General features: G+C 37.9%; 1 protein-coding gene across 2 annotated transcripts in view; it reads right to left on the reverse strand.

Annotated features, from left to right (window-relative positions):
• Positions 1-16,783, reverse strand: part of LOC126356308 (cytosolic carboxypeptidase Nna1-like) — a 550,530-nt gene that overhangs the window by 412,296 nt on the left and 121,451 nt on the right. For both annotated transcript variants that reach the window (XM_050007259.1, XM_050007260.1), the window contains 4 exons: positions 11,155-11,307; positions 10,318-10,547; positions 9,932-10,078; positions 9,712-9,850 (listed from right to left, as the gene is read on the reverse strand). In XM_050007259.1, coding sequence (XP_049863216.1) covers positions 9,712-9,850; positions 9,932-10,078; positions 10,318-10,547; positions 11,155-11,307 — 669 coding nt within the window. The remainder of the gene's footprint in view (positions 1-9,711; positions 9,851-9,931; positions 10,079-10,317; positions 10,548-11,154; positions 11,308-16,783) is intronic.

Genomic DNA, 16,783 nt, shown 5'->3' on the forward strand with positions numbered 1-16,783 from the left:
TTCTAGATCTGCTCTACCCAAATGAAAGCCACCAACATCACCTGCATCACATTCAGGATCCAGTGGTTTCAGGAATCACAGACACCATTCTCCCAGCCAAGACATCATCTGTATTATGAGTGCTCCTGGATAAAGCTGGTAATTGTATGATATGTCAGTAAACTAAAATCCTTACTTATTTCTCTGCTTAATGACTATGAATGACCATCAAGAGCCTATTCCAATGGGAATAATCCCCATTCTCACAAGTAGGTACAGCATTGTACAGGGTGGTTATAATTAAAGTTTCACTACTTGAGAGGGCTGCCATGACAAACAAATTGAAATAGGACAATGAAATGTTGTATAAACATTTTTAAGGACATCTGGGGGAAGAAAAGAAAAAAAATAAACCATTGAAAGAAATGCATTTTAATTTCCACATGAGAGGGTAACATTTGTTAACAGAATTCCTTGTTTATGTTCCAAGTTACAAACATTGCTCAATGTGCCAACCATCTACAGCCATGACAACTTGGCACAGCACTAGATATTGGTCTACTGCTGCCTGAAACAATGGTGGACCTTCGAATGTTCATCTATCATGATGCAAATTGTGCACTGTTGGATCACACATCGAATCCAGCATTCCTCAGCCATGGTGACAGTAACTTCTTCAACAATTGGTGGTGCAATTGGTTGTCTCCCTCTCACACATTACCTCTTCATATTTCTTTAATGTGTCAATACTCGCAAAGAGTAGTGGCACTGTCACTGCTATTTTGATGAAACTGCTTTATGTGTAAGGCCTTGCTCACTTTGACCAGACCCGTCCTTGATCAAATTTCAGACTTATTTGATTTGTCTTGTGGAGTGAGTAATAGTGATACTGTGGATTTGTATAATTAACTAGTTTTTGAGACTCTATAGGCTTATCATCACTGGATGGATGTTTTACAGCAACATTACTTTTTGGACTTTGAGCAGCAAGGTGCTAATCTCATTATGTTGTGGCGACTGCACTGCCTCATAGAATTCAGTCAGATAATGTACATTGTAGCCATATTCAAGCATGCGTGCACACACCCACCCACCTACCCATCCACCCACCCGTCCGCCCACCCACATCCACACCCATACCCACCCACCCACACCCACACACACACACACACACACACACACACAGAGTACACTAGTTTTTATAGGAAACATCTCCATCTAATAATGAGCCTCCAGCTTCTTGAAACAGTTAATGTTACAACAAATCATATCAAATCCTAAAATCTGACTAATTGCATTTGAGATCTATATAAGTTGTCAATGACTCAATATCTACCTTGGACTGTAGCTCGCATCATATGCTTTCTATTCTTACCCAAACAATACTCTAAGTTCAAACAATGGAAAATCCAGGATAGGATGTAACAATATTATGAAAAGGATAGTTGCTAATCACCATATAATGGAGATGCTGAGTTGCAGATATGCAGAGCAAAATTAAAAAAAAAGACTGTCACAAAATAAGCTTTCAGCAAACAAGACCTATGTCAAAATTAGAAGACACACACACACACACACACACACACATACACACACACACACACACACACACACACACACTCACACTCACACACACATTACCACAGTCTCTGGCAGCTGAAGCCAGACTACGAGCAGCAGCAGCAGTTCCTGATGGGAGAGGCAACTAGGAAGTGGTAAGGGGGGTGGGGTGGGGAAGGAGAAGGATAGCAGGGTAGGGGTGGGGGACAGTGAAGTACTGCTGGGGAGCATGCAGGGATAAGATGGAGAGAGGGTAGGGCAGCTAAGAACAGCTGGGAGGTTAGATGGAGGGTGGGGAAGGGGGAGGGGTAGTGGAATAGGAGAGAAGTAAAAAGATTGGATGCATTGATGGAATAAAGGGTTGTGTAGTGCTGGAATGGGTACAGGGGAGGGCCTAAATGGGTGAGGAAAATGACTAATTAAGGTTGAGGCCAAGAGGGTTATGCAAACATGGGATAAATTGCAGGGAGAGTTCCGACCTGTGCAATTCAGGAAAGCTAGTGTTGGGGGAAGGATCCATATGGCACAGGCTGTGAAGCAGTCACTGAAATGAAGAATTTCGTATTTGACAACATACACAGCTAGAGGGTGGTCCATTTGTTTCTTGGCCACAGTTTGTTGGTGGCCATTCATGTGGACAGAGAGCTTGTTGACGATCATGCCCACACAGAATGCAGCACAGTGGATGCAGCTTAGCTTGTAGATCACATGACTGGTTTCACAGGCAGCCCTGCCTTTGATGGGAAAGGTGATGTTTGTGACTGGACTGGGATATGGGGTGGCAGGAGGATGTGTGGGGCACATCATGGATGTAGGTCTATTACAAGGATATGAGCTGAGAGGTAAGAGTTTGGGATCAGGGGTTGTGTAGAGATTTAAGAGTATATTTTGTAGGTTTGGTGGATGGCAGAATACCAAGGTGGGAAGGTTGGAAAGGACTGTGGGCAGAACATTTCGTATTTCAGTGTATGACGAGAGGTAGTTGAAACCCAGGTGGAGAATGTAATTCAGTTGCTCCTGTCCTGAATGTCACTGAGTTACAAGGGGATTGCTCCTCTGAGGCTGAGCACTGAGACTTTGGGAGGTGGTGGCTGAATGGAAAGATATGGTACAGGAGATTTGTATTTGTATAGGGTTGTAAGGATAATAATGGTCTGTAAAGGCCTCAGTGAAACCCTCAGTATATATCAAGAGAGACCATTCATCACAGCAGATGCAATGGCCACAGGTGGTTAGGCTATATGAAGGGACTTCTTGGTATCGAATGGGTGGCTGCTGACGAAATGTAGGTATTGCTGGTGGTTAGTAGATTTGATATGGATGGAGGTAATGATGTAGCCATCTTTGAGATGGACGTCAACACCTATGAAGGTGGTTTATTGGGTTGAGCAGGACCAGATGAAGTGAATGGAGAAGAAGCTGTTGAGGTTTTAGAGGAATGTGGATAGGGTGTCCTCATCCTTGATCCAGATTGCAAAGATGCCATCACCTGGTCCTACCCAACCCAACAAGTCACCTTCTTAGATATTGACCTCCACCTCAAACATGGCTACATCAGTACATCTGTCCATATCAAACCTACTAACCGACAGCAATAGCTCCACTTCAACCTCAGCCATCCGGTCCATTCCAAGAAGTTCCTTTCATACAGCCTAGCCACCTGTGGCTGTTCCATCTGATGTGATGAGTGATCCCTCTTGAAATATACCGAGGGTCTCACTGAGGCCTTCACAGACTGTAATTATCCCCCCTACCTTATACAAAAACAAATCCCCCTTACCTTATCTTTCCAGTCTGCCACCACCTGCCAAAGTCTTATTGTCCAGCCACAGATGAACATTCCCCTCATAACTCAGTACCGCCCAAGCCTGGAGCAACTGAATTAATTCTGCACCGGGGTCTTGACTACCTGTCTTCATGGCCTGAAATGAGAAATGTCCCTGTTCCCAACTGCTTGCCTCGTGACTCACATCCCTGCATTCTCTGTTGGCATGGCAACCAACAAGCCATCTGTGTGCATGAATGGCCAATATGGATCATTCCCCTAACACCAGCTTTTCTTAATTGAACAGGTGAGAACTATCACTGCAATATATCTTACGCTCCTGTAACCATCCTGGCCTCAATTTAGTCAGTTATTGTCCGCACCCATCTAGACCCTTCCCTTTTTCCATTCAAGCACAATACAACCCTCTTTTCCACTAACACACTCAGTCATTTTACTTCTCTCGTTTTCCACTACTCCCCCTCTCTCCATTGCCCTCCGTCTAACCTCCCGACCACACCTGGTTGCCATACCCTCTCTCCACCTCATCCCTGCACAGTCTCCCGCAACACTTCACCATCTCCTTACTCCACTCTACTATACCTCCGCCTACCCACCCCAGCCACCCACTTACCCCCTCCCAGTTGCCTCTGCTGTTGCTGTTGCTCGAAGTCTGGCTTCAGCTGTCAGAGACTGTGGTCATGTGTGTGTGAGAGTTCTGTTTGCATAAGTGTGTGTGTGTGTGTGTGTGTGTGTGTGTGTGTGTGTGTGTGTGTGTGTGTGTGTGTGTGTCTGTGTGTGTGTGTCTGTGTGAGTGTGAGTGCATGTGCTCGTGCGCGCATCCATTATCTATTTTTGACAAAGGCCTTCTTGGCCAAAATTTTATTTTGTGACAATTTTTGTTGTGTCTATCTGGGACTCGGCATCTCTGCTATATGGTGAATCTTCTAAGTTCTTCATTTGTGTGGTTGGCCATATTGTTCACAGAGGCTTCACAGTTTTTGAGGATATTTTAATTCCATCTTTGCAACTACAAGAAAATGCTTGTTTTGGTCAACAAATGTGTTTCATTTTATTGAAATAAAACATCAACAGTGATCTGTAAAGAACAACATTTACAATTTGATTTGGTTTCTAAATTCATAAAGCAGTTCACTAGAAAACATGTTTAATTTTACTTACTGTATCTCGTGCCTGGTTTTTTGCTTACATCAGAAAACGTCATCTACTTGCAAGTTTTTGGGTTGTTTCTTCACTGTTATTTCTGCCCTAATCCCACACTGCTTTGCAGAATTGCACATTTTTTGCTAAGCACAACACTAAATTGGACTATTAGGCTACAAGTGCATCACATGTTTTGTGCCGTGTTCAATTTTACTGCTAGTTTATCTTTGATCTAAAACTGTACTTTTTTCTTCAAATCATTTTAGGTGTATTATTCCATTTAATTATATTACTATGCACTTGCAAGATGTATAAGACAGGCGAAATACCCTCAGACTTCAAGAAGAATATAATAATTCCAATCCCAAAGAAAGCAGGTGCTGACAGATGTGAAAATTACCGAACTATCAGTTTAATAAGCCACGGCTGCAAAATACTAACGCGAATTCTTTACAGACGAATGGAAAAACTGGTAGATGCAGACCTCGGGGAGGATCAGTTTGGATTCCGTCGAAATGTTGGGACACGTGAGGCAATACTGACCTTACGACTTATCTTAGAAGAAAGATTAAGAAAAGGCAAACCTACGTTTCTAGCATTTGTAGACTTAGAGAAAGCTTTTGACAATGTTGACTGGAATACTCTTTTTCAAATTCTAAAGGTGGCAGGGGTAAAATACAGGGAGCGAAAGGCTATTTACAATTTGTACAGAAACCAGATGGCAGTCATAAGAGTCGAGGGGCATGAAAGGGAAGCAGTGGTTGGGAAAGGAGTGAGACAGGGTTGTAGCCTCTCCCCGATGTTATTCAATCTGTATATTGAGCAAGCAGTAAAGGAAACAAAAGAAAAATTTGGAGTAGGTATTAAAATTCATGGAGACGAAGTAAAAACTTTGAGGTTCACCGATGACATTGTAATTCTGTCAGAGACGGCAAAGGACTTGGAAGTGCAGTTGAACGGAATGGACAATGTCTTGAAAGGAGGATATAAGATGAACATTAACAAAAGCAAAACGAGGATAATGGAATGCAGTCAAATTAAATCGGGTGATGCTGAGGGAATTAGATTAGGAAATGAGACACTTAAAGTAGTAAAGGAGTTTTGCTATTTAGGAAGTAAAATAACTGATGATGGTCGAAGTAGAGAGGATATAAAATGTAGACTGGCAATGGCAAGGAAAGCGTTTCTGAAGAAGAGAAATTTGTTAACATCGAATATATTTATGTATCAGGAAGTCGTTTCTGAAAGTATTTGTTTGGAGTGTAGCCATGTATGAAAGTGAAACATGGACGATAAATAGTTTGGACAAGAAGAGAATAGAAGCTTTTGAAATGTGGTGCTACAGAAGAATACTGAAGATAAGGTGGATAGAGCACGTAACTAATGAGGAGGTATTGAATAGGATTGGGGAGAAGAGAAGTTTGTGGCACAACTTGATTAGAAGAAGGGATCGGTTGGTAGGACATGTTTTGAGGCATCAAGGGATCACAAATTTAGCATTGGAGGGCAGCGTGGAGGGTAAAAATCGTAGAGGGAGACCGAGAGATGAGTACACTAAGCAGATTCAGAAGGATGTAGGTTGCAGTAGGTACTGGGAGATGAAGCAGCTTGCACAGGATAGAGTAGCATGGAGAGCTGCATCAAACCAGTCTCAGGACTGAAGACAACAACAACAACAACAACAACTATGCACTTATATAATATGTAAGAGAAATGAAAGAGTAGTGATGTAATTAAAAATGGAGGGAGGCAAAGATGAGTGAATAGAGAGAAGAAGGTATTGGGATGGTGAGAGAGTTGGAGGAAAAGGTCATGAGCAAGAGACAAAATGATGTGGGGAATGGAGGGGGGGAAGGGGGGGGGGAGAGGAGGCGAGTGATAGAGAGTCAGAGATGGAAAGGCTTTTTTCGCCACCTTTCATTGTGTAATTTTTTTTAATTTTCCAGCATTTATTTGGTCAATGAGTTATGGTTTATTGTGTGTTAATAGTTTGTGCATATGGACGTTTTCTTGAAAAGGAATGTAGTGTCTGTCTTTGCTGATTTTCCTGATGTTCATATCTTTTTCTATAGTACTTGGTCTATGGTATTCTTGTTTGAGGTTACCTGCAAATGTTGAGTGGGTTGTATTGTGTTTCCCTGCACTCAAATGTCCTGCCAGCATCCCAAATACAGATTTTTTCACAAGCCCTTCAACTGAGCTGGTAGATACCAGATCATGTGTATCCATCTGGTTTTGATTTCACTTTACGGAGGTGCTTATTTATTGAATTCTTTATTTTGAAGGCAATGTTTATCCCTTGTTTTTTGAATATATTATCTATTTCGTATATGAATGTGTTGTGCTAGTTCAATGTATGCCATTTTCTTGTCATTGTGCTGTTTGTATGTGTTGGTGTGAATTGGTTTGTTTGTTTCATCATTTTTTTCCTTATTTTCCTGTTAAGTTTAACTACTAAAGTATGTTTGTATCTGGTTTTTAATGCTATCTGTTTTATAGTGGCCAGATAAATGATAGTAGTGCTACATAGTGTTGTGTTTACCATCAAAAGATGCATAGTTCTGCAAAGTAGTGTGAGATTAGGTCATATTCATTAATCAATAGTCCCAAATGAAGAAATAACCAACCCACAAACCTGCAAGCAAATGGTATTTCCTGATATAACCGAAAAACTAGGCATGAAATAACATAAGTAGAAATCGACATCTTTTGTAATGAACTGTTCTTCAGTTTAGAAAGCAGGTCACATTGTTAATAAGTTTCATTAAAGAGCAATGATGATGTTTTATTTCAATAAAATGAAACACATTTGGTAACAAAAACAAACATTTTCTTGTAGCTGCAAAGATGGAATTACAGCATCCTCAGTTTATTCAAAGTGGTGTCCTGCCCACCCTCCACCCCTCTATTTCCCACACCATCTTTCCCACACCAGCCTCCTGCAGCTGGGGAAGCTCTTTCTACAAAAGTGTTTTGATCCACTTTGTGTTCCTTGCTTTGTCTGCCCACTTCATTCCTTGTCTTCTGATTTCAGTATATCCATTTCAACCAAGACAACTTTCAAGGTGTAGGTAAGATTAGAAAGTGATGTGTCCTTGTATTTAACAGACAATACTCATGCTTAGGAAAAAGAAACCACATCAGTTTATTTTCTTGTTTTGGGAAGGGGGAGGGGGAGGGGGGGTGTTGGATGTTGAAGACTGATAGGAGGACAAGAGAAGATAACTCAAGTAGCCCCACATCCATCTCAGTGAAGAAAGGAAAACGCCAAAGTAAAGAAGCTACACCATTTAGCATTTGCTCTAGGCAGCAGTGTGCATTCCATCCTGGATTTTCCACTGTTTGATACATACATATTCTAAAGTCTAATATCTCATTGGTGCAACCACTCTCTTCTGTCAACTGTTGTTTGTTTCAGTTCCATGTAATTGTCATATCCTATCGTCTCCTCGATGTCTTCCAAATCCTTTATCCTATGCCATTGTTGTCCTATCTTTCTTATCACTTGCCGTTTAAGAAAATTAAGAATGAAATTTTTGTGTCTGATGACATGCTCAATAACTTTTCTTTTTATTTTTTCCATTTCATTTTCTAATTTTTTCTCTTCATTAGCATCCCTTATGATTTCCAAGTTCGTTTTTCTTTCCATTTAACCCTTTTTTGTCATTTTCCACTATATACGCATTGCAACAGAATCAAGCTGATTCCTTTCCAATCTCACCACAGTCTAACCTTCACAACCACTGAGCATTGTACTCCATACAAATGATTTTGATAATGATTTTCCAACACCTATATTTGTATATTTTCTGATTGAAATGGTTTCACTTAGTCGTAAATGGCTGTTTTGTCAATGGAATCTTTCTCTTCATCACTATTAAGTATCTGTTGTCATCTACAATTACACTACTGAGGCAAGAAAATTGTTTCAACTAATCAATTTTGATGTCAATATATTTTTTACATTTGTTTTAATTTCTCCCGTATTTTTACATATCATGATTACTTTCATTTTCTGTTTGTTTACCTCCAATTTCCATAGTTTAAGCATGTCGGAAAGGGCTTGCAGAATTCTATTCATTTCTTTTTCGGAGTCAGCAACTATTATCATATCATCAGCAAATCTGACAAAAAGTATATTCACACCATTGGCTTTTAATCCTTATTTTCTTCTTCATGATTTGTATTGCTTCCTCAATTAAATAAGTACAGAGATAGGGGAAAGCCTTGTCAAATTCCTTTTCTGATTTGGCCATTTTCTTTACTATATTGATGTTTATTTTTGTGCTTTGGTTCTGCTACAGTTGATTAATCATTCTTCTATCTTTCCAGTCTAGATCTACTTTCTTCATAGCTCTAAAAAATAGCTCCCAGTTCACATTCTAAAATGCTTTTTCTAACTCAATGAAGGGAAGAAAGTTCTTCTATTCATATACACCCTTCTCTCCAATAGTACATAATGCAAAACTGCTTCTCTTGTTCTCTGCCTCCTCTAAATCAGGAATAGTCTTCTCCAATATATTTATTTACTTCTCCTTTTATACTGCTCTTAGCTATATAAATGAGTATTTCAGAGACATGTGACAACACTAAAAGTGTTCTATAAATGGTGCACTCAACAATATTTCCTATTTTAGATATTGTAGTGATTTTTAGTGTGTGAAGTCTTGTTACATTATTTTTCTTATGTATCAGTCATTTATTTCTTTAAATAATAGGCCTTTCATGTTGTTGCCTAAGTTTTTCAGCACCTCTGCAGGGATGTCATCAATGCTGGTTCATTTTTCTTCTTTGAGATTCAGAAGGGGATGTTCCAGTCTCATGACTGGAGAATCTTGCATTTCTCTTCCACACTCATTGAATTGATGTCTTCATTTATATTATTTTCATACTTAAAGTCCTTATGCAGTCAAAATATTACACAAATTTTCAATTACATTTTGTTGCTCACTGACTCACAGACTCATACATACTGTCACACAAACTCAAACATACAAATACACTTGAGAGATTAAGGAACTAAGACAGCATCTAAATTGCTTCTGTGTGCCTCCATTATCATTGACAGTAGCATACCTGTGCAAAATATTCTAATTGTAAATTTATAGTAAAAAAATATGTTGTTCTACAAAAAGAAAAGCCAGTAGTACTTTCCTCTAATAGAACTCAGCTGCTGTTTCTCTCACTGTGCGCCAAATGTTATTTCATAGCACTTAAGTTACGTTAACACATAGTTGTCTTACCTGGAGTCTGATTAAATAGTCCTGTAGATCTGAGTATGTATATGGATAGCAGTGTGCCATATAAACTAGGTCATTGTCATAAGGAAATTCTGTTGTGAATGTAAGTGTGTATGTGGGAGCCTGATCTTCTTCTCCATTTCTGAAAATTAAAGAGAACTGCTGATAGATTTTTAGCAGTTAATGACACAACAGCAGTAGTTACTACTGAGATGTAACTCACACTGGATCATTCCTGAAATAAGTGATGTTGTCACCAAATCGCCTCCAACCAATGCGGTTTAACTGAGCATCTTTTGTAGAATACATGAGAGGTTTCATGCCTGCACTATAAAGACTATCTGCTTTTGAAAGATTTACTATTGAGAACCTAGATATTGTAAGGGTAAAATGTTTATTTAATTTAAGCATTAAATTTTCTTACATAAGAAACAGAATAATGTTGCCAGTTGCACAATAACTTTATAATAATGTCTCTCACAAATAAGCTAGATTGGCATAGAAATACTCTGAACATTTTTACATATTTTCTGTGAAGTTGATTTATACAAAGGTTGATTTATACAAAGGTATCAAAAACAGACTTTGTTCCTAAATACATTAACATACCTGTACATTATGCAGGATCGTGTATTCTCTATTCTGAAGTAGAACCATTGCATGTGTCTATTGGTATACAGGTCAGTACGAAGATAGAGCTCATAGTAAGTGTCTGTAATCTTCACCACTTTGGCTAAATTACCTGATTCAAAACGAGACTCAAATCGTAGTTCATCTGGATTCTCAACAGGACTTGCATCCATAAAGTATTTGCTACCTCCAACACTAGAGCGGCTAAACTGAAATGACAGCACAGGTCAAGTCTGTATGATAATATAAGAAAATACTGTATGAAACCGATATAAAATAAGGATGAAACATTAAGAAGTGTTCAAGTGGATAACTACACTACTACATGATGCATACATCAAATGAACCACTAAGAAAAATGTTCTTTGAAATAAAACTGTAATCAGACAAAATGCACATAAAGAACAATTTCCACAAATAGGTGTTACTTCATCAGGAAAAAGAGGGTAACCAAGGTGGAGGAAATTAGGCTAATCAAGGACTAAGTAGGAGAGTTTTCCAAGAGAAATGATTGGTCAACGTTTTTACCTATGTGGAATGTTAGTTGGGAAATAAATATTTTTCTGTTTATATTCCAATAAATAAAATGCAATCTGTTTGAGGAAACCAACACATTTGTCAGCTATTATGTCTACAGTTAGCTTCGAGAGTTGGGTTTTTATTTTTACATGACACAAAATATCATGAAGGAGAATAGGAAAATAATACTATATATATATGACCTATTTCTACAGTTCACATTTAGCTTAAGTTACAACAAAATACCCACATTTTGTCTGTCTGTACCTATAGAATATGACAACTGTGTGCACTTACATAATTGACAGCACTCATGGGGTAGTATTGAAAGACAACTGTGCCAGACTCTTCTCCAATAGGTTTTGGTTGTACTTCTCTTCCTGTAGGCTGATAATATTGTTCTGGCATTGCAGGTACGTATTCAATATGCTGTACTCTTTCCTCTAATACCTGCACAATGACAAAATACCACAAATGATAACATGAAAAAACGTGTGCACCAAAAGTTATTCAATTTATACTCATGTACAATTGAATTACTAACACGTATCATTAAGCAGTACAGTGACAGTTTCTTAATAATAATAATAATATAATAAAATACTAATTTTCTATTATGTCTGTCTCATGTTGCTGCATAATTTTCATTGCCAGAAATCTTTTTTCTTGTTACTGCCCATCAGTATTTTATATTCTCTTATTATACTTGATCATCTTCAGTTGTTCTGCTGCCCAAGTAATAAAACTCATCTGCTACTTTAAGTGTCTCATTCACTAATCTAATTCCCTCAACATTGCTTGATTTAATTCCATGACCAAGTTTTAAATTCAATCCCTTTTCCAAATTTCTCCTTGATTTCTTTCACAGCTTGCTCAATGTACAAACCAATTAATGGCAGGGATAGGTTACAACCCTGTCTCATTCCCTTCTCAATGACTGCCCCCTTCTTAGATCCCTTTCTTATTACAACTGCAGTCGGGTTTCTGTACAGTTGTAGTGAATATTTCACTCCCTGTATTTTATTTCTGCTATCTTTATAATTTCAAAGAGAATATTCCACTCAACATTGTCACAAGGGCTATATATTTAGATTTGTCATTCATAAGCCTGTTTTCTAGGATAACTTGTAAGGACAGTATTAGCTTGTGTGTTCCTGTATTTCTCTGGAACTCAAACTAATCGTCCCTGAGGCAGGCTTCTACCAGTTTTTCTATTCTTTTATAAATAAATCATGTCAGTATTTTCAACCACAACTTACTAAACTTAGGGTTCAGTAATATTCACATCTACCATCTGTGATATTGAAATTATTACAAACTTAGTGTTCAGTAATATTCACATCTACCATCTGTGATATTGAAATTATTACATTCTCCTTGATGCCTGAGAGTATCTCACCTGTCCCATACATCTTGCATACCATGTGGAATAGTTTTGTCATGAATGGCTCTGTCAAGAATCTGAATAATTCTGAGGGAATGTAGTCTGTTCCAATGGTCTTGCTTCGACTTAGGTCTTTCAGTGGTCTGTCACATTCTTCTTGCATTCTTGCATCCTGTATTGCGTCTTCATCTGCTTCCACTTCCTTTTCTACAATATTGTCTTCAAGTTCATTTTCCCTGTATAATCCTTCTATACATTCCTTTCGCCTTTCAGCCTTCCCTCTTTAACTTGTACTGGCCTGCCATCTGAGGTCTTAAAATTCACACAGGTGCTTCATTCATTAACTTTTTTTGTAGGCAGTATCTATGTTTCCCATAGTAATGCACACTTCTAAGCTTTTCATTTCTCCTCTAGCCTTTTCCACTATCCAGTTTTGCACTTTCTATCAATCTCAGTTTGTTGACATGTCTATTCCATTTGGCCAGCTTCATTTGCACTATTTTTATATCATGTCCCTTCATCAGTTAAATTCAGTATTGCTTATGTTATGCTAGGATTTCTATAGGGCATTGTCTTTTCACCTATTTGATATTCTGCTATGTTCACTATCCCATTTCCCACGGCTACCCATTTGTCATCCAATCTATTACTTTCCTCTGTCTCAGTCAATTACTGCCTAAAGATCCTTCTGATACTTTTCACTCCTTCCGTATCTTTCAGCTTGTTCCAGGTCTATCTCCTTAATTTCTTATATTTGTCCAATTTGTTCAGTTGTAATCTGCAATTTCTGGCACGGTGTCGCAGGAGGGAAATATTAGCTGCCCATTTCACCTGGTGATCATGTTGAGAAGAAGGCGCGCCAACATCCAGCTTCTGCAACAGCGATGCCCGACAATAAGTGATTGTCGACACCTCCTCAATCAATGACTTCAAACCTTCAGTCAACCAACAAGGGAAACTTAAAGCACATAAAGTTTTAGAACTGTATGGCAGACCTCAGCTTTTCAAACTGTTCCATTTGCATCACTGAAATACAGCAACTTAGCATGAACCTTTGTTGCTCATTGTCCCAATTACCAAGCAGGGTCCCTTCCTTTTCCAAAATGAACCTGTGTGTCATTAAAATTCAAATGCCAGCATTAAATCAATATCATTCCATTTCACTGCTTTAATTTCAAATTAATTGGCTACAATAACCAAACAGAACTATATTTAGATTACACAAGCACAAATTACGAGTACGAGTTTGTTACCATATTTTAGCTAACCTGTGACTGCAGCTCAGCTTGGTACGTACTAAATTTTACTATCGTTAATTGTTCAAAATCATTTAATTCAAGTTCAAAGCTAAATCTCTTATTTCTAAATTGCGTAGATTCAAGTTGCTTTTGAGCTGATTGTTGAAGTAGCCCAAGACTAACCTTATTTTATTTTATTTCATAGTGCTTCAGAAACAAAGTTCACTATTAATTTCAGTCACTAAATTAATTTTTAATTTTCTGGTTTTATTCATTCTTTTGCTAAATTAAGTCAGAGTGTAGCAAAATTTATTACTTCTGACAAACATTCAGTTATCACACAACACGTGTCAACTTTCAGTTGCCATGCTTTTAGTGCTAATTGTATGTGCATTAACCTTTCTTTTTCAGCTATTCTAGTAGTTGTCCATAGGACTGGCGACCGTAATTTTCCCCAAATCTCAAATATCTAATAAACACCAGTTAATTGTTAACGTAACGACCGCACATTTACTTTCTTTATTAACTCTACCATTTTTCAAAGTTAATTTCTACCAATTTCATTTGCATTTTTCCTTCCATTTAGATGTAACCCCTCCTCCCTCTTTACAATTTGTACAGAAACCAGATGGCAGTCATAAGAGTCGAGGGGCGTGAAAGGAAAGCAGTGCTTGGGAAGGGAGTGAGACAGGGTTGTAGCCTCTCCCCGATGCTATGCAATCTATATATTGAGCAAGCAGTAAAGGAAACAAAAGAAAAGTTCAGAGTAGGTATTAAAATCCATGGAGAAGAAATAAAAACCTTAAGGTTCGCCGATGACATTGTAATTCTGTCAGAGACAGCAAAGGACTTGGAAGAGCAGTTGAACGGTATGGACAGTGTCTTGAAAGGAGGGTATAAGATGAACATCAACAAAAGCAAAACGAGGATAATGAAATGTAGTCAAATTAAGGCAGGTGATGCTGAGGGAATTAGATTAGGAAATGAGACATTTAGAGTAGTAAAGGAGTTTTGCTATTTGGGGAGCAAAATAACTGATGATGGTCGAAGTAGAGAAGATATCAAATGTAGACTGGCAATGGCAAGAAAAGAGTTTCTGAAGAAGAGAAATCTGTTAACATTGAGTATTGATTTAAGTGTCAGGATGTTGTTTTTGAAAGTATTTGTATGGAGTGTAGCCATATATGGAAGTGAAACATAGACAATAAATAGTTTAGAGAAAAAAAGAATAGAAGCTTTTGAAGTGTGGTGCTACAGAAGAATGCTGAAGATTAGGTGGGTAGATCACATAACTAATGAGAAGGTATTGAATAGAGTTGTGGAGAAGAGGAGTTTGTGGCACAACTTGACTAGAAGAAGGGATCGGTTGCTAGGACATGTTCTGAGGCACCAAGGGATCACCATTTGGTACTGAAGGGCAGTGTGGAGGGTAAAAATCATAGAGGGACACCAAGAGATGTATACACTGAGTAGATTAAGAAGGATGTAGGCTGCAGTAGGTACTGGGAGCTGCAAGAAACCAGTCTCAGGACTGAAGACCACAACAACAACAACAATAACATCCAGTTTCAAAGTCTTACTAGTTAAAAATTCCCCTTTTTGGCAACGATACCTAAACATGTGTAGGAGTGTGGGAAATTTACAAGATAATATCCTCAGTTGGGTAAAATTAAGCAAACTTTAATTCAAGACAATGATCCAGTTGCTCCAAGCAAGTACATACTGTATGCTGATGTATTACTCCACGAGAGTAGCGATGTAGTTGAAAAGTTTACATTCCTTTGCAGCGTCTTTTAAGTTTCATTGGTTTACTCATTATGTATGGTGACACTGCAGACCTAAAAATTCTACAGCCAAAATACTTCAGCGCTGCTATTATCCAACTTGAAGAGAAAGGTAACTACTGTATTACGAATTTGCATAACATGTCAATAGGCTAAACCTAGCAATAAATATTGTTGAATGGAGCTACATCCTATCAGTCACACAAAACAATTGCAGCTGGAATCATGTTATGTTGCTGGTGCATTGCCATCAGCCAGAGGTTGCATTAAATATATAGTAGCACTGTATGACTTACTTAATAAGTATATTAAGTTGTATCTAATAAGAGTTCCAACAGCTATGGCTGTTAGTAGAAGGGTCATTCAAGATCATATCTTTGTATCCACATGAACTCCTCAAGCAAGCCTCACTGAATGGATCTTTCAAGAATTAAATATGCTTATAAGATCTTATGCTGCAAAATAGCAGTCTAAGTGGATCGATTTTGTAACAGGATTTGAAAGTGTTTTTAACAATTTACCTCATTCAGCCTCTAGACATATGCCATTTGAGGTAGTGTTTGATGAGGTGGAAAAGAATTAGTGGTTGGATCCACTTCCTGGAGGTCCTGAGCTAGCTGGTAACAAAGATGAACAAATATGTCGCATTTTACAAGAACTGTGATGCAGTGCCAATAAGAGAAAATTGCAGTATGATAAAAAACTAGGACAAACCATACAGTATAAAATAGGGGAGAAAATTCTTCTTAAAAACCATCCTAAAGCACAAAAGCTCTCTATTCCAGATATATTCAAGATATTTCTCACAAAGGAAGCTATCTGCTCTCTCTTATCCAGAAACGAGGAAAATAAAAGGCCTCTTTCCCCATAAGGACATTAAAAGATTTTACAAATAAAGTTGTTTGTTCCTTGTCCTGTGCGTAGTGCAGATAGTAATGATGTAGTTTTAAGCAAAAAGGTTTTTTGTGTCGGTTGTTGTTAGATTTAAGTATATGTTCCTTGAAAAAGATTTTATGATGCGTAGTAGTTTTAGGTAATTAATTGCTTTTGATGTTCAAGAGCAGTAAAAACTGCAGTGAAATTGATTTCCATATGAAATTTTAGGGAGTTTTTGAGGTCTCAGTCCTTAGTTAAAGTATGAATGCTTATGAACAGCTATCTCGCAGTTGTAATATTTAGCTGCTTCTACTTAAGTTAATTTTCAGCTGTGAACAGGTTGCTTGCAATGATGATTAAATGTTCAATTTTAATTATGGTCTCATTTTGAAATAATAGTGATGGGCATTTAATGAGTCTTCAGCTCTATAATTCAGTATAATAATGAATTGTTTTAATAATTTTCATAACAACCTATCATCTCAACCATCAACTCAGTAATGACTTTTTCTAATGATTTTCAAAACAAGCTTACAACTCTGTAGAAAACTGATAGGGACATAGATTAAATAGCCTCCAGCTATGACTTGATTTCATTTTTATTAACTGTTAATCAATGTTCCTCCAAAGCATGTAAGAGTAAT

Source organism: Schistocerca gregaria, chromosome 3 (assembly GCF_023897955.1).
Source record: "Schistocerca gregaria isolate iqSchGreg1 chromosome 3, iqSchGreg1.2, whole genome shotgun sequence".
In the NCBI taxonomy this organism is placed as follows: Eukaryota; Metazoa; Arthropoda; class Insecta; order Orthoptera; family Acrididae; genus Schistocerca; species Schistocerca gregaria.